This window comes from Cornus florida, unplaced genomic scaffold (assembly GCF_030987335.1).
Source record: "Cornus florida cultivar Cherokee Brave unplaced genomic scaffold, ASM3098733v1 CherokeeBrave_3.0.0_Hap2_Chr09, whole genome shotgun sequence".
In the NCBI taxonomy this organism is placed as follows: domain Eukaryota; kingdom Viridiplantae; phylum Streptophyta; class Magnoliopsida; order Cornales; family Cornaceae; genus Cornus; species Cornus florida.
The window spans coordinates 60,577,239-60,604,762 of NW_026775579.1; the positions used below are offsets into that span (position 1 = coordinate 60,577,239).

General features: G+C 34.3%; 1 protein-coding gene across 2 annotated transcripts; it reads right to left on the bottom strand.

Moving 5' to 3' along the window:
• Positions 1 to 12,769: 12,769 nt before the first annotated feature.
• LOC132274061 (sialyltransferase-like protein 2) lies at positions 12,770 to 23,298 on the bottom strand. 2 transcript variants are annotated; one of them, XM_059775217.1, is made up of 12 exons: positions 22,923 to 23,298; positions 22,721 to 22,791; positions 21,480 to 21,569; positions 20,971 to 21,048; positions 20,592 to 20,692; positions 19,873 to 20,065; positions 19,215 to 19,305; positions 19,080 to 19,144; positions 15,719 to 15,873; positions 15,531 to 15,612; positions 15,000 to 15,109; positions 12,770 to 13,405 (listed from the first exon to the last, which is right to left on the bottom strand). In XM_059775217.1, the coding sequence occupies exons 1-12, from the start codon at positions 23,008 to 23,010 to the stop codon at positions 13,210 to 13,212; spliced, it is 1,320 nt and encodes a 439-aa protein (XP_059631200.1). In that variant the 5' UTR covers positions 23,011 to 23,298; the 3' UTR covers positions 12,770 to 13,209. The 2 variants fall into 2 exon arrangements, with proteins under 2 accessions (XP_059631200.1, XP_059631201.1); XM_059775218.1 differs by lacking the exons at positions 22,721 to 22,791; positions 22,923 to 23,298 and having other exon boundaries at positions 20,971 to 21,032.
• Between the last annotated feature and the right edge of the window lie 4,226 nt (positions 23,299 to 27,524).

Here is a 27,524-nt window from a genome sequence, read left to right on the forward strand (position 1 = left end):
GTCTCTACAGGCTTAACATTAAAATGCATGCTAGATATAGGATAGTTTGTCCAAATTTATTCTTATATAGTGCAAGAATCAAATGATGTGAATTTGGCTGTCGTTGAGCTCATCTTAGGACACATACGTTATCTTTTAGATACATGCCGCCCCATCCAAAATCCCCCACCTGACATTGTCATCTCGTAGGCATCAAATCATGTCAAACCATTCAAAGTGTTCAACAGAGTTCTTTCATATAATGTCATGCACATATTTTTAGTGGAATCACTTTTTTCTGGTCTCAACCAACACATATGGTTCATGAAGCATTGCATATGAGTTTCCAGAATTATCAAAAACTCAAATAGTACAAAGCAAACAGTCCTAAACTATGTTCATGATCTGAAAGCAACAAAGAACAAAGCCAGCAATAAAGCATTTCACACCCATACTACCCTTTTGACTGGGAAAAAAAAGCTATTCTGCATTATTACCATAAGATACATAACTTCATGTCTGATAATCATTCCAAATAACAGAACAATAACACTACTTTTACAGATTAGCATATGTACTACACATACATGCTTCCCTTTTGACTGGAAAAAGCACAGAACTGAATTAAAACCAAAGATTTTGAGCTAAAAACATCGTCAACACGAATTAGAAACCTGACACCATCTCGGAATACCATTCTTAATGAAACAAATTTCAGCTTTCATGTGACCCGATGATTAACTTGTTAAATGAGCAGAGAACCTAAAAAGAAGAAGAAGAATTAGCCTAAATGAAGCTGATTCTCATATATCATGAAGGTCTTGCTTCCATCCCGGGAAAACATATATAGTTCATGAACACGATGATTCATCAGGAGCACCAAACTGGCTATATCAAAACAATTTTATTATACTTTGACAACATATATACACATCTACTTTACCAATTTATCGCTACTACAAAACTCAGCAAAACTTACTAAAGAAGTTTAAAGCATCTCAACATCAGTCCAGGAATCATTTAAGCATGTAATGATGAATCTAAAACTCAGTAACTAGTTAATCAATCACGAGCTGTAAAAGTAGCTAGACATTACTGTGAGATACCTATCTCCTTAACAAAAAAATGGAGCTTTGTCAATTGTCCTGGTTCAAACAAGGTGCAACAGGCAGTAAGAAGAAAAATGCAAGGACAAACATGTGCACGCTAAGTGTCTAATTTTTTGCACCCGAGAAAGAAGAGGATGGTTGCATTAGGTAATTGACGGTCAACTTAAAACTTTTCTCAACCCCTTTATGGACATGATCTTGATAATATTTCATTAACTACTCAGATATTCCATTAGTGACAATTTGCATCAACTACCAGACTCCCAAATGTGGTAAAGATAGAAAAACTGTCTTGCGCTGTTTAGGACAAGTGTGGATAAAGAACTACTTAAAGATAGCAGGATTAGATTACCGAATTAGTATATAGCAATATTGACATGTTAAGGAGCAGAGCTGGCAGACACCATGATTAGGGGAGTTGCTATTGTATGCCTACAAGAAACTAAGCAGCTGAAAAATAAAGTTAAAAAATTATAGATACAAAAAAGATACAAAGAGAAATGAATTAAGAGTGGTGATGATATAAACTTAAAAGAAGAATATTTAACTATTACTAGAAAAATGGACAGGATAATACTAAATAAACTTTTGTTGGTTGAGAAAATTGATATTGTAGTTAGCACTTACGCAAACTAAGTCAGGTTAAACAAAGAGCAAGTCTATGATGAAGGCGCTTTCATTAAGAGTTCGCTGCCCTCATCCGTTAGATCTAGCGCATGACACCGAAGCGCACTTGATCCAGGAGTTGAGGGCGCGACTCAAGTGAGAATGCCCTTGCCATAACATTTTCCTTTAACAAATACATTAAAGCACAATTATGGAAAAAATTGATGGATTATTTTAATGTATAATTCAAGAAACAATATCGAAAAATCAATTTAGATTTACACCTGGAAAGGTCAATAATAAAAGATATATACTTATTAACGAGACTATACAAATGTTTAAAATAAAGAAGAAAATCTTAATATGGTTTTTACAGAGTTGGAGAGACCTGCATTAAAATCCCTAGAAATGTAGCATAGTAGTTCTTAGGGGGAAAAAAGTCAGAAAATAGATATATTGATACGATAAAAGATGAGAAACAAGTGAAATTACAATAACTATAGCTTATGAAATAGGTAGAAATGTAGAAAATGAGGTATGCTATTCGTTGATAATATTTTTAAATTAATTAAACTAAAACAGCATGACAAATATTAACTTGGTTGTCTGAAGAGAAGTCCTAGAGTCAATAGGGTTTATGATAAATAAGAATAAATCTGAATATATATATATATATATATATATATAATACGACATTGTAGAAAAGATAGGAATATAGAATGGGAATTTATTGAAGATTGAGAATTAAGAAATACCAAAAGGCAAACAATTCCGTTACCTCGATTCAATTATTCACATGGATGGAAAATTTGAGTTGTTATTACTTATATAATTTAGGAAAGATGGGTTGTACATAGGAGTGATCAGCTACGGACCTACGGTTTGACTGACTTGTACTTATAGACTTTAAAGTAAAAACATCAAACTAACTATCGTCCGTCAATATTTTATGGAACATAATGTTAACTACTAGGAAACGTGTTAAAACATGAGTGTTTCCAAAATGCAGATATTGTGATCGATGCTTGGTAAAAACATGAAGAAATAAAATGAGGAATAATGCATTCATGAGAAGTGATACCCACCAGAGACAAAATGAGAGAAAACCAACTTGGATGGTTTGGCATTGTACAGTGAAGACCAATGAGGACCAAACCTTGTACACGAGGAAGAGTGAAATAGTAGTACACACTGAGGATAAAGATGGGGGAAGGGGAAGGGGAAGGGGAAGATCAATTAACTAGTATTGAGACAGAAAGATATAGCACTTAGTTTAACTGAAGCTATGTCCTTAGAAAGAACATAGTGCCGAAACAAGTTTTATATAGTTGATGTCAAATAGTTGAGTAGAATTGAGTAGAGCAAGGAAGAAAAGTGGGAATATGTGTGTATAAAGAAAATAGATCTTGACATAACAATGTAGAATAATCTTCCTTGCATAAACTAAACAAATAGCATAAATGATAACTGTTTCAATTATTTGTAGCCTTCCAACAGTGAAGGTTTAGGAAGATTTTGCATTATATGAACGGGCAGTTTTTCATTAACAAACTAAATTAAAGAGCACTTCAACTAGTTCAAGATCAAAATCAATGCAAGGAACCTACTGACCATAGCAACAAGTTCAAAGATAAATTTAAATTTATAGTCACTTCATGTCGTTGCAAGGAAAATAATATTTCAATAAAAAAGCCATTGTATAATAAGAATATATCGTAATGATGTCCCAAACAACAATATATCAGAATACTAATTGTTATTAGACATAAAAGGAATTCCCACCATATCAGTGAAGAATAACTAAATGAAGATGCAATAGATTCAAAAGTTCAAATGCACCATGATGTGGAAACAAGTTCATTCATCAGGCAAATAGTAATTATGAAGTTTGCAGCAGAACCATTCCTAGATGCACAGTGCAGTACAAAATCAAGAGCTGTTAGATTTTGCACTATTTCTTGACAGAGGTCGATAGGAGAGTAGTAAAACATAGCAATATGTATATACTGTACATACTTCTTATGATGCATATTTACATCTTTTTGCAGTATCAGAAAATAGTGGAAACAGTTCAAACAAAAATTCTAAGGGTGTGGCGGGTTGTTGCACAGGATTTAAATGACTTAACTGTGTTTTACACAGACTTTGCACTTTTGAATATGCAATTCCACTATCACAGACTGAGCTATGCAAGAAATTGATAGCCATCAGCACCGATTAATATTTGTTTTTCATGATGGGAAATTCTTTTGATTTTTTATCACCATTTATGAGATGGCAGCAATTCTTCTTTCAATGCCCTCATTCGCAATAAATCAATTTAATGTTCAAGTGCTACATCTGTAAATCACAATGGAGATAAATTTTCATGAAAATCCAAGCCAACCTAAATGATTCCCTATATAGTAAAAACACGACATTTAAAAAAACAGTACCAACAAAAACTTATGTTCCTATCAATGAATACTTAAAATTACGTCTTTTCACCAAGGAATGACTTTCACAAGTATAATGTAGCCAAAATGAGAAAAGAGTAAAATGAGAACCAACACTAAAACAAATGCACTTTCAAGTAATTCTGTTTGAAATTATATATATATATTTTTTATGTAAAAAAAAGTTTATGTACAAGCTTCTAGACCGGAATTTTCTATAGAATTTCTGTATCTTTCAACAATTTCTACCCAACATCAAGCAGGAAACTGCATGCACGTAAAATATATCTTGGAAGATGCATAAAAAACAACATGCAAACAAATTCTTCATAATGGAGCAAAAGAAAATAAATTCTGGGGTTTGATGCTAACCAGCAAATGGACCTTAACAATTCACAGAAATTGTGCCGTTGCATGAATCTGACACAAACATGGCGAAAGGTTAAAATTATAATAAAATAAGGGAAATGCAAGCATACAATGACCTGTCATAATTTGGCACCTTCCAGAGGCACAGATTAAAAATAAAGCACACATTATGGGGTAAAATTCTCTATAAAGACTGTTAACTTCACACGATGCTTTATTTCAAAAAGGCTGTGAAGCTTTTTGTACCATTAATTTTAAGAAGTGGAATTCAATCACATATTATTGTAATCTTTCTTCAAGAAATGATGCAGGGTATTAACCTCATCTAATAGTACTCATATGATGTACAAAAAGGCCTCACTTAAACATCTTACTACTCCATGTCAGATATTACCTTCCCAAAGCCTCATAAATCAAGATAAAGAAGATATGGATTTTGTTAACGGAGATATGGTAGCCATAAATCAAGCGATGTGACTTACCATATTAGCCGAGATATGATAGCTACCATGATTTATGGCTACCATATCCCCGCTAACAGATTTACCTCCATGCATGGCCCCAATGCCTTTTGTCAATTAGAAAGGATATAAAAAAGCAGTTCGCATATGCTGCTTCAGGTTAAAGTGGATTGGAAATTGACAAAGGACAGGTATCCCAACTCAAAAAACTCAAATCAATGAGAATGCTTAAGCAATGAAGATCGGGAGCAGAAGCATTAAGCGTAAGGTTATTATTGAATCTATAACTTGGCAAAAATGGTTGTCTTTTAGCATTCCAGTTAAGCATTTTGATATACAAAAATGAAATAAAATGAAGTAAAATAAAATTATGAATAGCTAATATATTCAGATTGGAAAGAGTGTTCTTGTTTCATCTCCATAGCTACAACCAAATCCAATTTGGGGCTTCTTTCATTTCAAGGTTTACAATTCAACTTCATGAAATGTGAATTTAATTCATGAAAGTTTCTCAATGTCCGCAGAACTAAGACCACTTAACTCATACAGGGTGTAAATTACCACTTTAGATTTTACCTTCGTTAACTTGAAGTAAAATTTATATGTGGATGTTTGAGGGAGTGAAACATAACACTTACGAAACATAAATGAAAGGTCCAGCAGTGCTTAGTATGTGATATATTTTTGGGTTGGCTAGTTTGGGATTTGATCAAATGCAACTTATTTCACAAGAGATAAAGATCGATAAATACATTGACCGTAGAAAGAGCACCAAATATGAAGTAGCAGGCCTTTTTTTTCCCTAGAGGGGTGTCCCCACCTCTAGAGTGGGACTGTAACCCTCCAACGCATGAAATGCCCTGGTGCCATGCGTCAATTTTAATTAAAGGAAAACCTTCTGAGACAAGCCTCAAGGTGGGAGAATCAAACCTAAGACCTTTGCCTTGCCAAGCTTGGTCCTTGAACAACTATTCCAACCCCTTGGTCAAGTACTAGGCAAAATTATGTCAATAGAAAGAGAGATTTTTCATCTGAAATACTTTGAGGATTGAAGATTCTTCTTGCCTTTGAATGATTAGCCAGACATATAAATAAACATTACCACATTAGATCTTTCTTATTATGGATAAAGAGAGATCAAATAAAGAATTATTGAAGTTAGCCATTTTTGGTTAGATTTCATTTTGTAGTAAAAAAATTGATAGGTATGTAAAATAGACAGTCTTTTTTTTTATCGAATCATGCCAAAGATATGAAAAGATGATAAATACACTAAATCATAATTAAAAAATAACTTCACTGTTCATCCCATGTTAGTCTAATAAGCATGCAGGCCCGCCTGCAGGGACAATCTGAACCCCATATTATGAGTCAAATCGCATTAACCAGAAAAAATAAAATAAATTAAATTAAATAACACCATATGAAAATAATCAAGCTCATTTGCTTAGATATATTTAGAAACAGAGAAAACAGTATAAGAAACCAAATAGATTAATTTAATGAGCTCCTTATTTGAATCCAAATGGGTAAGTATAGGAACCAAGGAAAATGCAAAATACCCACAAAAATGCAAAATACCAACAAAAATAAACATCAAAATAAAACAAAACAAGATGGGCAAAATTTAAATTAGGCCAACTATGCATTTATATATCTTTGGAAAATTGGAGAGAAGCATACATCATAACATCATCAAGTAAGACATTTTGCATACATACATTTTGCTCTCCTCGGCTTTACCATGACAAGTTACCAATAATTTTCCTCCTCCTCCTCCTCTAACATCTCAGGAAAATTTCAGAATAAAGTTAACAAGAAAAAGAAAAAAGAAAAAAGAAAAAAGAAAAAAAATCAAAGTAACAAAAGGGGTGTGAGAGTATTGTAAGTGAACCTATATATATAGATTTATATAATGCCTGGCTCCATCCTGTCTGCCTTTTTCGACACAATGAGATGGTGAGTTTCACAGAGAGGGGAGCCACATTGCACGCCTCCATCTGTGAATACCCGAAAACGACCTCGGATTTACTGAGTCATGGTCAGATGGTACCTCTTTCGAAACAAGGGCAGATTGGGCATTGCACGCAGCGGCAGTGGTGGTGGTGGTGGCTGCACTTCCGTATTGTAAGAACAACAACATGGACCCCTGAGCAAAACCCATTGCAGAGCTCTCCCAAAGTCTCACTCCTGCTGTCTGGTTTCTGGGATTCTAGAGAGAGAGAGAGAGAGAGTGAGGGAGTTTATGAAGAGAGAGAGAGAGGGGTGGAGTGGAGTAAAGGCTTGTTTGGGTGCATTGCATTGTGATTGGTGATATGGGTTTGTAGTAGTTAGTAGTAGTAGTTTTAGGGGAAGAAATGGCAGGCCTTTGAGTGGGCCTTTTGGTTTTGGGTTGGCCGGTGAAAGGCCGTTTTCAACTTTCTCTTTGTTCCTTTTTCTGGTAAGACACTCCGATTTGTCTCTCCTCTGAATCTCTCTCTCACCCAATCTATCCTTTCTTTTTACAAACCATTAATTATCAAAGGAATGCTAATCTCACTCTAGGTTTGTGGGATCACCGACACCCCTTAATTGCTTAATTTTTGGCTTCTCACTAAAATTGTATTTATGTACAATGTTAGGGAAAATGGAGAAATTTTTAAATGGTTCTGGGACCATTAGTCCCCGGTCAATCACTCTTGCACAATGTAACAATTTTTTTTTTAAAAGGTTTACACATTTTTGACATATTTATTTATTTGTGAATGGTCGGGACCAATGATCTTGGGCCTAGCAACGTCTTTCGGAGTTCTCCGTCTCTAGTTTGAGTCTAAATTTACAAATCTACCCTTTAATGTCATACATAACTTCTTTCACTTTTTAGTGAAAAAGAATTGTAGCATTATAATTCTTCTCTAATTTCAAATGAGAAATCTAATATTCCAATTGAAATTAGAATATTTCTATCCATTAAAACATTTAGTTTCAAAGCAAAATTAGGTGGATAGGTAAAATATAAATAGTTAACCAAATTTTCAAAATTTTAATTATTTATTTTAAAATTACAAATTAATCAGATTCTGAAAAGACTATTGGTCATATAAACCGATAAACTATCGATACATACCTAGTTTGGTGTCTTATAAGTTACAAAGTCATAAAATTTACAGTCTGGTGTCTTACAAAATTATAAAATTTACATGACACAACTGAGTAACAATCAAGTGTGGTCAATTATAAATTTTTGTGGGAGTAAATAAAAAAATGAGATAACTCTTAATGTTGATTGTTAATAATTTGTAATCTATTTTTAATTTGTAGAATTTTCAATATTTTTTTATTTCTTGGTTTCCATCTCTTACTTACCACATTGTGACATATGACCCTATAAGGGGGAGTTGTATCATCAACTCATTATTAAAATGGAAAGGGAAACATTTTATAAGGTCACTTGTACTTCCTCTTCTATGGATGGAATGATGAAAACTCGACATTGGTGGTGGTGATGTGTTTGATTTTGATGGGTTATCAAACATTCAACTACAGTGGAACCCCCTTTTCTATATTAATTTCCAACCCCCGTCCTCCTTTTTCAATGAGTGTAATGACCATGCTAAAGATCATTGTAAATATTTTTTAATGAACTAATATTATTAATATCTCTCTCATAGTTGGATAGAAAAAATGTGAATTTTATTTTAATAAAGTTAATCCCAATGGAGAGCCAAACACTTCCCATAATTCTCATTCGGTACTCTAATTTCGGTTAAATTACCATTTTCCTTTAAGAAAACACAAGTATGGTAATTCTTTTGTTACATGAATTTTAAAAAAATTGAGTGCCTTAACGTTGAAAATCCTTCTTGTTATGCTTGAGAGTATGAATTAGCAACTTGAATTTAGAATTAAAAAAATTTAGTTAAAACTTTAAACTAAATTTTATTCAGTTCAAAAATCAAAATACTAATTCGGTGTTCCCAAACACAATATCAAAGTAATTGTTATTAATTTAACCATCCGTGTTGATACATAAACTCTTGATTAGTTTGTCCCCATTCTTGTTTTTCTCTCCCAACAAACTATTATAATATTTCCAACCTCCATCCTTCTTTTCAAGAAGTGTAATGACCATATTAAAGATCATTGTAAATATGTTTAATGGACTAACATTATTAATATCTCTCTTATTGTTGGATAGAAAAATGTGTTTTTTATTTTAACAAAGGTAATCCCAATGGAGAACCAAACACATCCCATAATTCCCATTTGGTACTCTAACTTTGGTTAAATTACTTTTTTCCTTTAAGAAAACATAAGTACCGTAATTCTTTTGTTATATGAATTTTAAAAAAATTGAGTACCTTGACCTTTGATTTAGATATTGTAAGTTGAATATACTTTGGGAGTACCGAATCCACAGCTTGAATTCAAAATTAAAAGAAATTTAGTTAAAATTTTGAACTAAATTTTCTCTAATTCAAAAATCAAAGTATTGACTTGGTGTTCCCAAACGCAGCAGCAGAGCAATTGTTAATTGAATCAGCCATGTTGATACATAAACTCTTGATCAGTTTGTCCTCATTCTTGTTTTTCTCTTCCAACAAATTAATAAACAATAGAACATAATATAAAGTATTATATGTCGTAGATTTGAGTAAAAGCATACGTGTCAATATGGTAAGATTTAACTTACGATAACTTCAAGAATTTTGAACAATATTTTACATTTTGGAGTGCAATAATACTATAGTTTAATGGTGACGAGAGTGAAGAATGGTGATTGCATAAACTAACAAAGTCAACTAATAAAAAAATTTCATCCTCATATTATTTCTCTTTCCCCCCTTTTCTATGGTTTTCTCTCAATAAAAACAAAGGAAATAGATAATTAATTGTTGCTGTATTTGACATTTCATCTCTCATATTATCATATATCCTTTTTTTTCCTTTTCTTTTTCCTTTTTCGGTTTTCCCACTTCTCAATTAAATATCATTAAATAAGTACATAATTATCATTAAATAATAAATAAATACCTTTCATTGAGTTGTCAGATGTCAAGGTTCAATAACATGTGACTTTAATGTATTCATTACAAAGTTATCAACATTGGTTTGAATTAAGCAAAGATAGAAATCAAAAGCCACATTGCTTATTGAGGGACTGCAAAAGCCACTACACATCGCAACTTCTTTTAATGGTATGTTGATTGCAAGTTCTTTGTTGGATGTAACATCATGAAGCGATCAACGGCCCTTGCATGTAATCTTACATAGAAAAATGATACATAATCCGAATTTTAACGTCTTATTATAGATCATTTTGATATATTGCAACTCGGGTTTTGCCTAGTACTTCAATTAATAGTTTTAATTAGTATCACTACGTAATAGTTTTGCTCAATAATAAAAGTCTACAATATTGCGGAGGTATGTAACTTCGAGACTCCCAATCGTTGACTAATAAATCTCGAGATATTATATAAACTTTCTCAGGCCTAATGATTATGATGGTATCAATCACAACCATTAGTGACGATCATGTCTTAATTGTATATGAATGGATCATCGTTCATCCATCGGATCGACACAAAACAATGATACTAGTTAAAGTTAATTGACGTTTTGCAAATTTTGGTTATTACCTATAATTTTCATGTCCTATACATTTTAATGCACTTTATTAAACTTGTGTGAACATTGTGGGTGTTGAAATGGTCCACGTGTGGCAACCAAATTACACTTGGAAGATTGTCTTCAACAATGGATCTTTGATCATCCTTTTAACAAACAGACCATAGATACGTACGGAAAATAATAATATATATATATCGTAACGTATATAAAACCACATATATAAGTCAAACATATAATCCGAAGAACCCCACAATTTTATATATATTAACATTTGGGATGTCAAAATATCGTTGAAACCTCAGTCCAACGAAATCATAGTTGAAACATGGAAATCAATTTATTAGTGGTTGTTATAGTTAAATAGAAGATATTATAACAAAATAAAAATAAAAATAAAAATAAAAATGGGTGCATTAGGTAAAGAAAGTTTAAATACTTTCTTAATTAGTAATAAAGTGTGACACACTTTACAATGTATATTGAAAAATGAAAATTTGTTTGTATATATATATATTTTGACTGCAACAACAAAACAAAAATAGAAGAAAAACAAAAGGAGAAATGGGTTGATTCAGTTTTTCTTTTCTTGGGTTTTTAATTATATTTTGAAACAACTGTGTGTGTGTGTGTGTGTGTGTGTGAGAGATCTACAGTGCAAATGGGTGGTTGGGGGATCATTTAAGAAAGAAAACGAAGACAAACAATAAATGTTAGTAATGGAATAGCCGCCAAAAAGTGGACAGAGATGTTGTAGGTGTTGTACCTTAAACGTCACTGCTCTGATTGGATTCATCATCACATTAAGGACTCTTTCAATGTCCAATCAACCCTATGAAAACGATACCCACTTTTCTACAACCTTAAACGGCAAAGAAATGTAACAATCCAAACATAAATACTCTCTCTCTCTCGTACACACACTCACTCACAGCCTATTATATAGGTAATTTTTATTTATTTATTTTTTTCTGTTTTATCAGACCCACCCGCTTGGAGCGTGGACGTTTTACCAATTAAGTAATTAAATAATATATATAAAAAAAATTAAAATGAAATATATATTTCTTGAGGTTTACCATATTCAACCTACCTAATTGTTAAATTAAATAAATCTATTATGAAGAACATCATAAAAAATATTCCAAATTATGAAAAACATAGATAAAACGTTTAACAAAGATTTTACATAACTATTGGTACTTTTACGATGAATTTGTTTATTATACCCATGTTATGGAATTATTTGGGTAGAGATTTTTTTTTTTGGTTGAATTTGATAATTAACATATAAAATAATAAAGGGAACCTCTTTTTTTTTTTTTTTCATGTTATGTAATATATGATGGAGATATGAACAATTTTAGAATAAGCCCAGATGAAAACCCAAAGGCAGACAAAAACATAGGCCCAATTAGGGCGTCAAAAAAATAAAACCGAAAAGAAGCCCAAATTTACAGTCTATCCAACTACAACAACTCAAACTTAAGCCTTAAGAAAACTCTGTTTGGAAGACAAGAAACCATACAAGAAACAGAGGGACCATAATACCTTATTAGAACAAGGTTGAGCAGATCTATATATATATATATATATATATATATGTACTTTTAGACTTTTTTTGTCCATTTATATGTATATATTATTTATATGCAAAAAATATATATATTTTTGTAATTAAGTAGGAAAAAAAATAGATATACATGCATGGGTTATGATTTTTTGTTTATAAATAATATTTTAGTTTTTCTTTGTAATTATTAAAAAGATACCGAAGGTATCTATCATCCAAGTAATAATATAATGTAGTTTGTTTTTACATATTTTTTATTTTCATATTACGAGTTCTACAAATTTATGAATTTGTATGTTTGAAAGAATGAGAATAAAAATTGGGCTTAGCCCATTAGTTCATGACCACCATTTTGGGCTTAGCCCATTAATTCATAACCAACATTTATCAGTTAAGACCTTTGGCATTGCAGACACAACAAGAGGCGGGTGTGTGATATCCCAGTAGTAAGGTGTTGGTGCTTGTGGCGAAATGGCCCAAGTTCGAGTCCTCATCCCATATATGTCAGTAACATTACCCTGTCCGCCAAAACCGGGTGCAAAATTGGAGCCCAATGGCCTAATTAGTAGAGCGTGCCCAGCTATCCCATGGTGGAGCAAATTTTTTAAGTTCTAAAACACTGAATACTAATGCTAAATTAGTATTTCACACAGCATTCTCACAGGTCTCACATAGAAATACAGCATCAAGTAAGATCCAACGGTTCGGTTTGATCAGTCAAATAGACAAAATTGAAAGATCAAGGTTCTATATGGAAGTTACAAATCAATCTCATAAAATATGGTTGAACTCCCAACAACGAGAATCAATAATAAAATTACACCGGAAGATTGGGAAGCTTCATTTCTCACCTAATCTACATGTGCCTTCTTTAATGGGGAAAACTAACTTCAAAATATATTTGGTGGCGTGAAAAAACTCACAGAGGTGTAGACATTTTTTCCTAGATAGCCGGGCATGTTTTCGATGCTTCTGAAGAATTGAGTCAATGGACTGGCAGCAACAAATTTTTGAAGCATATCTGCATGTATTTGTATATTTTGAGCCCTGAATTCACTTCCAAAGATTCAACTGGTTGGCACCGTGCAGAGTAAACCATGTCCAGGATTATGCTCCAATGGATACATGGTTGTGCCTTTCACATATTTTTGGTGCTCAACAGCAGCCTTTCGAAGCCCTGAAACCCCTGTAAGCTTGCCTTTAACTTGCTTGTTGATGATGGAACATCCACTCAGTGGATCGCCAGACCCTGCTCCGACCCTCCTATAACCATAAAGAATTGGAGCAAAATACATATCATATCAGACACTCAAATGACCAGGTTTTTTACAGGAATGATTATTAAACATAAGCTATGCTAAAAGGGAAAGGAAAAAAAAAACAAAACAATAGCATGTGATGCAACGCAAAGTCAGATAAGCTTGTCTTTTCCAGTCACCTTCAAAACATGTTTTCCCCCCTCCCCATTACTTTTTAGTCTTTTCCTTTTTTATGTTTTTGGCATTGCCAGTCATGGGGAGGGAGGTAGTGGTAGAAATATTCGCCAAAGTTTTTGACTGTACTTTGGACTTGCCATATCAGAGTAGCTCGGCCAAATGATAATATGTCAATTGAAATCCTATTCAACTCGAGAATATTATTATTTTTCAATATATTGATGAAACCATCTCATAAACCAGAAGAGAGTGATGTCCATCCTATCTGCAAATGTCCCACATCACTGTACCACATGGAAGTGAATCTTCCTTGCTGATAAATTGCCGCCTCTACAATATCCATGTTATCATGCCGCAAATTTACTTATAGAAACGTTTAAAACACAGCATAAGTGAGGCTGAGCATTAAAAGAGTCTTACATTTGTCGGAGAATTTTAGTTAAATTCGAAGAAAAAAACAAGCTTTTTGTAGATTAATTAAGAATAAATGAACTGTGTCTGGTCACCTAAAACAAGCTCTGGAAAGGAAATAAGTTTCGAAAAACAACTTTGATTAAAAAAATAATTTAAATTATTAAAAAGCCCTTTTTAATTAATCACACCATAATTAGTCTACTCGAACCAAAGGCATGGATTTGAACACTATAATATGCACGCACAGACCCATTAAGGGCACTTGGACATATTTGAATTTTGAACAAGATGCAACTATTGTGAAGTCCAAGTCAATTTTCTTCTCAATCTTACCCAACAATTGTCAAGCATAGATTGGATTGCTAATTTCAGATTTTTGTGTTGTGTGCAATTTGGACTTTGCTACCCTCCTCTTTTAGGGTAATAGCAAAATGGGATGTCTATAGATGTCAAGCATTTGATGCACTAAAACATGCGTATGTGGACGACAAACGCAGCAAACCAAGAACAAAACGAAAATCACATCAAAAAGTAAACACGCCACACACAAAAAACACAAGAATTTACGTGGACCAACACAAGTTGTGCCTACGCCCACTGTGAAGATTTGGCTCACTAAGCGAAAATCAAGAGATTACAAGTTTTAGTCCCCAAACCCTAGCTCTCGCTCTCATTCTATTTCCAGCAACTTTTAGTGTTCTCTCATTATCCCACTCCAAACCCTAAGCACCCTTATATATCGGGCTACAAGAGAGTACTAAATAGGGTCCATGACCCGCAAGTAAAAGGCGGGTCAAAAAAATTTCTCGAGGGCCTCACTTTTCGGGTCAACCGGGTTGCATTGCGACCCGGCCCAAAAACAAAATTTGGGCCACAACATCACATATTAGATAAGTAACCAAAAAAAAAAAATTCAATCCATGATGGCAACCTGATCATCTCTTATTCAGACTGAAGGGAAGCTTTAATTTAAAAGGCAAAGGAAAATATAACTGAAAATCAATTACCTTAACAATTTCTCTGATGCAATTCTTGCAGCAGTAATAGTACCACGGCCAGGTACCCACTTTACTACACGGTTTGGATCAGCCCGCATTGGAGAATGAATCTTAATAAGCTTAATAGGACAAACGAGAAGCAAAAAATAAAAAACTATGTTAAAAAATATGGAAGTTAGAAAGTAATAACAAGATAAGGCTAATATCATTTTCAAGGACATATAAGATGGAGGATGGAAGCATTCTCTTTGCCACAATAAAGGAAAAACTAAATTAACATAGATGACCATACTTAGGATATTCTGAAATAAACAAGAAAAATGTATCAGGAAAAAAGATTTATGATTAGAATGATCATAATAATCTTGTCTATTTGAACTTTTCAGTTCCATCTGGCCTCAATAATTGTCGGCTCGTATTCCTTCATGTGCACCACATATAAAGGAAAAGAGAGCACCTTCCTAACACCTTCATGATGTTAAATTAGTTCAATTAACATACAGCTTCAGCACAAGAAAACCAGAGCAGTTGTAGACTTACTCCCAAACATTCCATCATCTGGTAGTAAGCCCTACCCTGTAAAGGAGTATGACCTTTCCGAGACTCTGAGAAATATCTAGTCCTGAAAAAATATGTAAGGTGCCTTGCTAAGTTACACGCATTACAATTGTTAAAATTATTTACATTAAAGAAATTGAGTGCCAAAACTTTTTTCAATTCTCTCATACCATTCTTTGTAACCAGGGTCAACGGTGAAACCATACATGTCAACAGTATCACAAATGGAGAGAGCAAATTCAAGAGCCTTGAGCCCAGTTCCTTTTGCTGCTGAACCAAAAGATGCACCTAACATGAGATATACAGGATTGTGTATTGGAACTTCCTACAAAAGATTAAAAATAAAAAATAAATAAGAAAAAAGTCAATTAGGAAAATGTTTGAGCAGTTTGAAAAGCAAAGAGGAAAAATCCCCGATTTTAAATGATGCAGATATTCCCTAACAGCAATTGCATAAAATTCCAGACAGTTATCAAATAAATGACACTGCCAAACATCTAAGGGAGAAAAGCACAATCAGGAAAAGTTGTTAGGAGTAGATTGCATTAACAAATTTAATCCTAAAACTATTAGCAAACATAGGAAAGAATCAGGCCTTGGTTAATTTTCTTGCTCATTTAGTCCTATAAAAGGTAACAATTTTAAAAGAATCCCTACACATTCCTGACCTTACCATTTCATGTTAAGGAAGACAGCAAATTTGGCAAACCAAGGCGGCGTCTATTTGTTTAGCATGCTGAGATACTGCAGGACCTACTTGACTCGCTGCCACTTATCTACATGAATTTTACCTTATTTTTTTCCCATATAATTTTAGTTGTGAATTCAGCCTCCAATTCAGCAACTGCCATCAGGAAACTGATCTCAAGATAATAGTTGCATTTACACCCTGTTTTCAGCCTTCCTCTATACCTTTCTATTTAATAGCAATTAATACTTATATTAATATTTCAAGTCTTGCAATTCTGTCCCATTGTTTTCATACTATAGTCTTTGTATCGGCCGAGTTGTAGCGGACTTGGTCCCATCTGAGTACGAGTTCCATCAATATATCGATGGGAATCGGGATAATATAGTCCCGGGAATCGCCAAGTCTCATCCAAGTCCCCAAGGAATTGGCCAAGTCTCTAATGAGTCCCTACTCCCTAGGGACTCCGTTGAATCAGCACATCTGATAGTGTGCAAGATCAATAAAATTTCACGACCAAATTACCAATTCTGTTACATTACACTTGATGCGGCACTGTGTCCACATCTTTGAACAATGTTTCAAGCTAATGGAGTCTCAAACAAGGTCTATGCATGGAAAACAGTGGTGAGCATTATTTTGAAATATAAATCTGTAAATACATTTGCAAGTTCTGTTGTGACCAAATTACAAACAACAAAAATGTATGTCTGCTAACTATTTCATTTTCAATTTCTGTAACTGCACCTAGAGCTGTTTTGGAGAAAATGCTTCCTGTATAGAGAGAGGAGATGGAGTCCAAGTATAAGTTGAATGTAGATTTATGTTTAAAAAGACGCTGAAAAAAGCATAAAGTGAAAATTTGTCCTGGCCCTAAATTTTGCTAATACATGGGGTATTTTGGATTGAAAAAAATGAGGGAAGAATGCCAAACATCCTCTTGAAGGTAAGGTAGTTAGCTTAATACCAGCCCACCTATCACACATTTTCAATCTCTTTAAGCAACATTAATAGAATTTGTATTGAAAAAAATGGAAAAGGGGAATTCAAGAAATCATGTTTTTTACTAATCAAAAGATATATAGTTGCATAAGTTGGCATATCTTCCTTACGAACTCCAATACTGGGTATCTGAACTTGTTGATTTAGGCAACTGTGAGATAAATTATAATTTACTGAAAAAAAGAGGCTGGTAGATACAATATAATACCTCTGTTCAAAATTACATATCCTTTTTAAGATTCCAACTTTTCAAGGGGGCATGCATTTAACGTTGATCTCAATCAGCCCCCATGGGAAGAAGCAGAACTTTCCGTTGAAGAGGCTCCCAACCCCAATATCGATGTGTACAGGGAAAGGGATCCATACCAAATTAGCAGAACTATATCCACAGCAAGCTACTCAATTTGAACCCGTCCATCATACTTTGGATATTTCCACCAGGATTGCTGAGGCCCATGAAGACAGCTCTCCTTCACTGGGAATGCATGTCTGCCTTTGAAATCCACAATTAATCTCCAAAGTATGAAAAATTACATAGTTAATTAGGGAAAGTTTTCATAATTTAAGGATAATTTAGGAAGGTCTTTGTACATTATTTTCAAAAGAGAAGATTTATTTTGGGACATCCTTAAACATAAAGGGGGACATTTCCATTGGGATAGGGGGAGTATCATAATGCTAGCCAAATTGGCAACTCTTACAAAAGTGATATATTTCAAATAGCCATCACATCCTCAAACAATTTGATGACATTAGAACAGGCACTTCCCATGAGAAAGAAGCGAGATAATCTTATCATCACCATCTTCCAGTAGTTTTCAGTTGATCTAAAATTTTCAAAGAGAGCCCCTTAAAATTTAGATTCACATAATGCTTAAATGAGCCTCCATTCTCAGTGAAATGATTTTTTGTGTGGTTCCACCTTTAGTCTCTGAGTGACAATGGTAGGGCTTTGGAACCATGGACATCATAGTGTACAAGTAAATGATCATATAAACTTAATCCTTGCCACACCCCATAAGCACAACCAATAATATTCCTTTATTCATTACTCCTTACTATCTAAATAAACCATATGGAGGCTAGACAGTATATTTCCACGACCATCCACCATGCAAAACCGAGTCTAGAAAGGGAGTCTTAAGAGGAAAGATATATAAGGGGATGGAGCTCTATATTTTCTTCTGCTATAGAGCAAAACACCAATATCCACCTTGTTGGAAGTTACTGCAGTCTATAAAGACTTCATTTGGAGGTACTTAAAATCATATCAAAATTTAGGTCCTTGATTGAAACAAAGACTCAGATTTTCTGATTAGAAAATATACAGATCGATTTAAGGATCCAAATCTAGAACCACAAAAGGAAACAATACAGCGTCATGAAGACTTTTTAGAAGAGTCACCAAGTCAGGCTACTTGACCTCTTAAGGCTTGCACAGAAAATTAATATTCATAATCATCATTTAAAAAAAATAAACTAAAAATCCATTTTAATGGCATTTCAACCTCAAAAGTGATAAAAGCATTAAGGTGAGTACTAAAGAATGCAGTTGATAAATGAATGTGTCTGTGTGTGTGTGATTCAAATATGGTCAATCCACAACAATAATTTTTAAATTTAAGGAAAAGAAAAGGAAATTTCCTTTTGGTTTATTCCAAGCTATAGAAAAGTAGTACTCTACCGTACTGTGTCGAAACGACAATAAACAATATATGTATGTTAAAATTCTGAGCTACAAGAAATGCTACCAGCTTTCACCATGATATCTGTTGCAAAAAAAAATGCATTTGGAGAAAATTTTATCGATTGGAATTACTAGTGGAAGACATTATACAAACCCGAATCATTTTGTTCATGATGTCATGAATTGTTGTTTTAATGATCAAGACCTCCTTTCCAGTATCTGCAGATTGCAAATGTTTAGTATGCTTCCAATGCAGAAAGAATGGACTCAAAACAAGAATGGCGCTTACCATATAACTCTGCAACTTTATCGAGTGCTTTGGCAGACCCTCTATTAAGAAGCCGAAATGTGCTTTTCTTACCCACATAGTCTGTATAATTCTGCCATACACAAAAAAGAGAGGGAAAAAGAGAAGAAATGCAGAAGATCATAAAACAGCTACTAGATCAGCTACTTCATCGAAAAATGTTGCGTAAAAGACAGCCTATTCATAAATAACTGCATCTGAAATGCAGATGTTGAAATAAAGTGTGGTAGGAAAAGAAATGATCCAACTAACACTATACGTTCATGAGACAATCAAAGCAGCATTCATTGAAGTAAAGTGACATAAAATGAAATAATAAGATGGTTTGGCCATGTGGAGTGAAGCATAATTGCTACAATAATAAGGAACGGTGATATTGTTCACGCTGAGGGTAATGTCAGAGGAAGAAAATTTTAACGTGGATTTAAGACAATAAAGAAAAATATGTAGCATTTTTTTAACTGAAGGTATGAATTTTAATAGAAAATATGACCCAAAAAAATGTATCCGACACTGAATAGTTGGAACAAGGTTTTGTTAAGTTTATATGTTTCATTAAGAGAGAAAAAAAAAAAAAAAAAAAAATCATTATAGACTATATAGTACTTGAAATCTTATATATGGTGGATGCAACCAAAACCTGGATTGGAGCGCCATTTTCTCTGAAAACAGCATCATAACCATCTATCTCCTTTCCAAACCTTGTTTTCAAAAGATCCCCTGAATTACCAATTACAGCACACTGGCTGAACTGCCTCGGAAAATATGGTGGTGTTTCAGGGAGAGCCAGAGAGAGTTTCTCCATGCAGAGAGTCTTATTTTCACAGCGGTTGCTGCAGTACAGAAACATACATCAGGGAACACATGGCCGTAGAATGCTCAGCAAGTTTTTTAACTAACCAATTTATTCATTAATGTTGGATATCAGTTGCAGTCTTGCAGACAGGACCCACATATTTATTTACAACTATCCACCAGTGGATATTTTCAGGAATTGGAAAGAAATAAAATAAATTGCATATATGTGAAAATAGGACTTCACAAAGATTTTATGGGTTTTTAGACAATTTGTGGACTCCTCAAAGGATACGTTTTGAATTTGATCAATGTACAGGTAGGTATGGTTGTACAAAATCATTTTTTCCACTTGATTGCCTATACATCCATAAAACAAATACTAATTAATATAACACCAGTCATTTTTTTCCCCTGGTAGGTAAGTTGAGTTCTATAAATCCGGAAGAAATGAGAGTACAAAGATAAACATGAAGCACAAAACACCAAGCACTAATACACCACTCAAAGACCAAGAGGAGAAAACCTAATCATTATAGCACCAATCATGTGTAAAGTACTTACAGAAGTATTCCTTTATTAATCCTCTGCCATGCATATTCCTCCCATCCATTTGGTAAAGCATCAATGAACTCCCTAGTAAGTACTGTAGTACTATTCCTCACCTGAGCAATTCAGCTCACTAAATAACAAATGAATTGTAAAGCAATATTCTAAACAAGCAAATTAGAGAAGGATACTTTTTCCAAGCTTGACACTAATCTAGGCAAGGAGAAGAATTTGTTTGACAATCATAGTTTTTCCTGTTCACTGATGACACAGAAACTACAAGTGCCAAGTATAATTTGCCTGAATCCATTTCTCATCGAGCCAATACTAGTGCAGGAATTGGATAACACTACGACATTAGACAGTATACAAAACATAGAAGTAGAAAGCTCACTTGTTCCCATGTAGCCACAGCTTCACAAAGATTAAAATCGAATGACAGGCCTTCCAGTTCTCCTGTTTTGGGATCTCGCTGTTTAGGTATCGGATTTCATATGAGTATAAAAAGTAAATAGCCTATTAAAACATGTACATAAATATTGTATTTTACGGTTAGGCTACCAAGAGAACCCTCTCGTGACAAGAGCCATGAGCTCTTTTTATTAACCACTGGATTGAGATGGTTTTTGTGATTTGTGAACCCACAAACTCATGACTCTTGACATGAGAGGGCACTCTTGATAGCCTTACTCTATATGGCAAAACATAGAAATATGTGTACGAAATATGCATATTGAACTCTATAGGATTTTATATAAATAAATATATATATATATATATATATATATATATGACACCTTATGTATATCTCCTAACACCATCCAACATTGTTACTGTCCAAAAACAAGGAGGGATGCAAATATCATCATATATCAGATGTAAACTGCCGAATATGTAACCTACCCATTTGGCGTCTGTGTCGCTAGAAAACTGTAATGTAACTTCACAATAATCTTTACCACTTAAAGCTTGTAAACCTAACCCATTTGCTCCCTGCATCATTATAAAATAAAGCAAACACATTAAATTGTTAAGACAAAGAGCAATGTTTTTCAGTACTAAAGTTTTGAAGTTTGAAGTTATAGTGGCATGTTGCATATTCAAACACGTTAAAGAGTCCAACAACATATATGAAAACCCACATGACTAAATTTTTGGATAACTAATCATAAGAAATGCTGCCTGCTCTGGGTAAACAATATAATAAACAAGAAAGCCACCAAAAAAAATAGTAATTATGTTCCTATAACCAATCACTCAGATGAAGAGGATTTGATTTAATTAAATTCAGACGATGACTGTGAAATGGCTTCAGTATGTGGTGCATGTTATTTTCTCTCTCTGGAGTTTGCCGGGTTATGTTCATTGTCACTTGGGACTTATTGGCTTCTTGACTTTGGAGATGTATTTGGAAGAAAGTGCAGGAGGCTTGGCAGGCTGCTCCCATTGTATCAATTGGTGATTACAAATTGAAAGGAATAGTTGCACTTTGAGGATGAGGATATGTCAAGCTACAAATTAAAGCATTTGTTTCTAGATTCTCTTCAGCATGGGATATCTGAAAAAAAAAAATCATATTTGAGATGTACAAAGGGAGCTTAGGATCGATCCTACCCTGCAAGTACATGAATTAAGTTCCCTTTGGGGCTTGTTTATAGAAATTTTAGTTAAATATATAGAGAAAGATTCAGAAGAGGACTTTCTGAATACTAAAGCTGTAGGGTGAACTGAAGTTAGATTTGCATAAGAAGCATAGATACATTCAGAATCACTCAATTTACTCTTCAACCATTTCATAGCTCCCTTTAGTGTTTCACCATTGTCAATAGCATTGCCTTAATCCCGCATTCGGTTGCAGAGAGTACATAATGTTCCTTCTATATTTCTTTGGTTTTTTAAAATTGAAAGAATGGCCGCAACCAAGCCTGGTAATTGTATTACAATTGATTGAGTGGAGATTTCAGTCAAGCAACAAAAAGCCCAAGAATCCAAATCTTACAAAATCAGGAATGGAAGTGTACTCATGCTGATAGATTAAGATGACTAAAATATCCATCACTGCATTTCAGAAAAAAAGAAACAATTTGATAAAAAAATTAATAATAGTAAGCAAAGGATGGAATTATTTCCCTACTTAAACTCACCACACACTTCTGAAAATCACTCTGCAGAGATTTCAATGCTTCAAAATCCTCATCCGAAATATGGGTACCATCTGTTTGTTAAATCATAATCAAATCAACCGAAAGTGAGCAACAGAATACCAATTTATACATAAAGAGATGCCCCTACATAGATTCATATATTTGTAGATGTATGCATATATATATGTAGATATATACTTACACAGTCTAGATACACCAGTAATGTAGATGAGAATCGCCATTACCCCAGATGCTAACGCAACTAGAAAAGCCAACTGTAAGAGCCTCATCTAATGGTGATTCAAAAAGTTGAGAATCCAATACAGAAAAGCCTATTTCGTGAGGTAGTTCTTCAACCAGGAAGTTCTGGAGGGACTAAGAACCCTAATTTCTCTCACAACGGATCTGGAGAAAACAAGCCCATTGTGATCGTCTTCTGAATCTTCAAATCATCGATCTACAGACGAGTAATGCTTTTTGAGCCGAACTCATCAGCCGATTACATTCACCGACACAACGTGGCGGCGTAGGTGGAGAGTGACAGTGGGCCCATGTTGACATCATCACAAAAGCATCGAATTTCTTCTAAATTCCAGCTCCATAAAACGCCTGTACCGTGTGACGGGCCAATGGAGCTACCAAATTTTAGAATTCAACGACTCCAAAGATGATGAGCTGATATTCAAATTCGTACAAAATCGTAAGTATTTTAAAATTACGATTCATACAAACAGATTCATACGACATCGTATCATAGTTCACGGCATAATTGATATAACAGATTCATACAAACATCGGTGTAAACCATCCGAACCAAGCATCTCACCTAATTAGAATGTACCATTCAATGAAATGGATCCATTTAAATAAATAATTTCTTCAACCGACTTGAATATGTACTCTAATTAGGGCTCCAAATGAATGCTCGGGCTTGTTCGGTAAACAAATAAGCCGAGTTCGATCAGTGTTAGGCTCGGCTCATAAACACGAGCTCGTGTAGGTTCGTTTATATTCGCAAACATATGTTCATATAATAAGGTTTATATATGTTCGTGAACAATAAGCTCGTTTATATTTGTTTTTTTATTTTTTGTTGGAAATTTTTAATTTTTGGAAGTATAAAATAAAAATGTAATGATTTACTAAATGAGCTCGGCGAGCTTGCAAATGAGCCTGGGCAAATTTTGAACATTAGTTTAATTTAATTTATTAAACTAGCCGAGTTGAGCCCGAACTCCTCTTTAATACAATGATGAGCCCGAGCCCAAGCTGAGATTTTTGAGCTAGTCACGAGCCCGAGCTTGAACAGCCTAAAGCTCGGCTCGGCTCGGCTCGACTCGGTTCGTTTGCAGCCCTAATTCTAATCTGAATGATGTATTCTGATTAAGTGAAACGAGCATGTGTGACTTATCCAATGAGAAATTATTAGATGGTGCTAGCATTTGACACATGGTGGACCAATTCAATCCAGATCGTTGTTCATATTTCTTTATGTACACTTATGTATGGTCATTTTATCAATCTGAGAGTCTTAACTGAATTAGTCCACCACATTTAAAAATTTATCCTTATCCAGTATCCTTTCTTGTGTAAGATAAGGAGCACAAGGTTGTTTGGGTGACAGGTAAGAAGTGGGTACCCTCTTACTCAGCGGACCACCCAAAATTATATTGCTTTTTAGATTTGTTAATGACTTGATTAATGGACATCACTCAATAGTCTAGTTGGTAGAGCGCCCCAACTCCCTAAGCATCTTCGAGCCGAGTTAAAATTGCTCTAATTAGGGAAAAATGATTATTTATGATAAATTTTTGTGTTTTGGGTTTTTTAACACCATTACACCTATTTTCAACACATTTACATTTTTTTTTTTTTTTTTCTTTTTTTGGCAAATGAGCACACCCAGTCAAGGAGCTAGGTACTCTACCAATTAGATGTTACAAGGGGAGATTTGTCCCACATCGGATCCGAATGGAAGAGTGATTGGGTATAAATGAGTGGGTATACATCATTACTTAACAGCTTAAACTTTTGGATAAATGAGCAAGCGCTTACCCGTTACATTTGGTATCAGAGCCAAACATAGTCCTTAATTCGGTGCCACGGCAAGCACCCGACCGGGAAGGCGTCTGGGTGAGTCCGGGTGAGTCACTCGGGTAGGCAGGGTGGCCCGACTGCAACGAGGGCATTGCGAGTTCGAGTCGAGGAGAATGTTACAAGGGGAGAGTTGTCCACATCGGATCCGGATGGAAGAGTGATTGGGTATAAATGGGTGGGTATGCAGCACTACTCAACAACTTAAATTTTAGGGTAAATGGGTAAGCGCCGACCTGTTACACTAGGTGTAATGTAATACTCCTAATTTTAAAAAGATAGTCCTAATATTTTGGTTAATATTTAATTTCATTTTTAATAATTTAAATTGTTTATTTTGCTTGTGTATTTGAATATTTGAATTTATTTGACATCATTGGTTTATTTGCTTGTTATTTAGTGAATTGTATTTTAATTAATTTAATTGTTTAGTTAATGGTATTTTTGGTATTTTAATTCTTTTAAATGCTTGATTGGTTTAATTTAGGGTTTTGTTTTAGAAGTTAAGTCTTGGTAGCCGACGTAGATTTTAATTAGGATTCTCTATGGGCCGGTTAGGATTCATTGTAGGGTTTGGCTTGATTTTAGGTTCTGCATAAACCTATAAATATAAGTATTAAGTCTGCTTAGGGTTTTTAGAAAAAAAACTATTCACGATAGTGGAGGCAGAGAGAGAACAGATGAGGATTTCAGTAGGACGTTGCCGAAGAACGTAGGAAGACGACTGTGCAAGGCTAAAGGCAAGTTCTATACCTAACTCTCTCCCATTTGCTCATGTTCTTTACAGGTCTAATACAACTCCAGGAACATATAAGGATTAAAATTAAACTAAGTTGCATGTTTAAGATACTGTAACTAGGACATGTTTTCAAGTTCTGTATTATTGATTTAAATGCTTTCTTGCGTAATTCTTGTTCTATTTCATGTCCATTGATGTGTAAGGAGATTTATTATTCTGGAACACCTTAGGAGAACACTAGATTAAATCTGGGTGCATAGTTGAGTTGTTTGAAACAGTGGGATTACGGTAATGCTAGATTTCTCGGATTAAATTCTTTTTACACAGTGCATGTTTATGTTGATGTTAGGAGTTGTATTAAGAGTTAAGTTGTCCCATGGACATTCTAGAACCTAGTTTAGACATCTAGGAACCCTAATCATGGAGGACGGAGGTGGTGGAAGTCGCCGAAGATGAAAACGATAAAGGAAAACAAGCAGAGAGGGAGAAAGGAGGAAGAGGCGGCTCCACACAAGGTGGAGCCGGCTCTAGGGTGTGTGGAGGCAGCTCCTTCCCCTTTTGATGCAATTTTCGACGAATTTTGCTTCTGGGCTGAGTTTTTGGTCCGTTTGGGACATTCAGGGATTGTACATGAGAGATTAAATAAATTCTGTGATCATATAAAGACTCCAGAGGGTGTGGGAAGGAATAACAGTTTACTTAGGGTTCATAGGATTGAACCGTAAACAGTTTATAGCAAGATATGCAAACTGTTCTTGAATGCAGGTGGATTAAATTGCTTAAATTGTTGCAGAAACTTTCTGTGGATAATTATCAGTTATTAATCATGTTTTTGTGATATAAATTAAGCATGTTAAAATTGATATATTTTTCCTATGCTTGCTATGGAATGATTGGTGTTTAAATTGTCTTATTTATCGCATCAATTGTTGGACTGAAATTATTAGCACAATAACTGGTCAAGATTTAATACACTTGCTGTGGAGTTAATTGATATAGACTTTCAATCATGTTCTTTCAATTATAAGGATTCTGGGAATAAGTTGATATTTGCATATACTGTTGTACTATCAATTGCTGGATTATTTGGTTGAGTAGTGTAATACCAGTATGTTAAAATACGTAACTTTATTGTGCTCACTTGTGGAACAATTGATGTTTAAATTACTATGTTTTATTATCAATTGTGGATTTTATGGATTAGTTGGTAGTTATCATTCGTATTTATTCTATCAACTGCTGGATGGATTGGATTGTATGCACCGGTATGAGACGATGACATACCAGGGATGGTTTAGTTTCAAAAATACTAAATCCAACCTGTATTGGAATAAGGGAATGGATTATAAATAAATCCTACTTATATTTATACTACGTCAAAGAAGTTGCACGAACTGAATGACTAGCTGGATTACTTGTTAACTGTGTTGAGTCAAAGAAGCTGCACAAGCTGAATGACCAACTGGATTTCTTATGGATGGATAGGATAGGATTTTAAATATATTTTTATGGCACCACGATATGAGCCTGAGTCTTAGAGTCGTTGGTTAGGGAGCGTATATGCATTGGGATGCATAGCTGGCTACGATGGTTAGAGGTGTACCCTGTTTAGGTTTAGGTACACATGCCCACTTCGTGTGTGTTTTGCATGTTGCCTCTATTCAGGTTGAGACCGGCCTGTAGTCCAGTGAGAGTCCTTTAGTGTGATTATATATATACATACGGACTATTAGCTATTGTTGAGTTGGTTAGAATGTACATGCGTATCGAGTCTCTGCTTGGATTGTAGTAGGATAGAACTTGTTCGTGGGCCTGACCCACTTCTATTTTTCAGGTACACAACAGTTCCAGACTTAGACGTGTTCGTGCTGAGCAGAGATTTTATTCACTCTACTGACGATGTAGGACTTCTCTTCGTAGCTTACTTCTGGATGTCTTATCAGTTGTTTTATTACTGTTTGGATTATTATT

Coding starts and splice junctions, on each gene's coding strand:
- LOC132274061 (XM_059775217.1), bottom strand. CDS start 23,010: ATGAGGCTCTTACAGTTGGCTTTTCTAGTTGCGTTAGCATCTGGGGTA. Junction 22,792..22,922: donor TACTGGTGTATCTAGACTGT/GTAAGTATATAT, acceptor TTTAACAAACAG/ATGGTACCCATATTTCGGAT. Junction 15,110..15,530: donor AGATGATGGAATGTTTGGGA/GTAAGTCTACAA, acceptor TGTCCTATTAAG/CTTATTAAGATTCATTCTCC.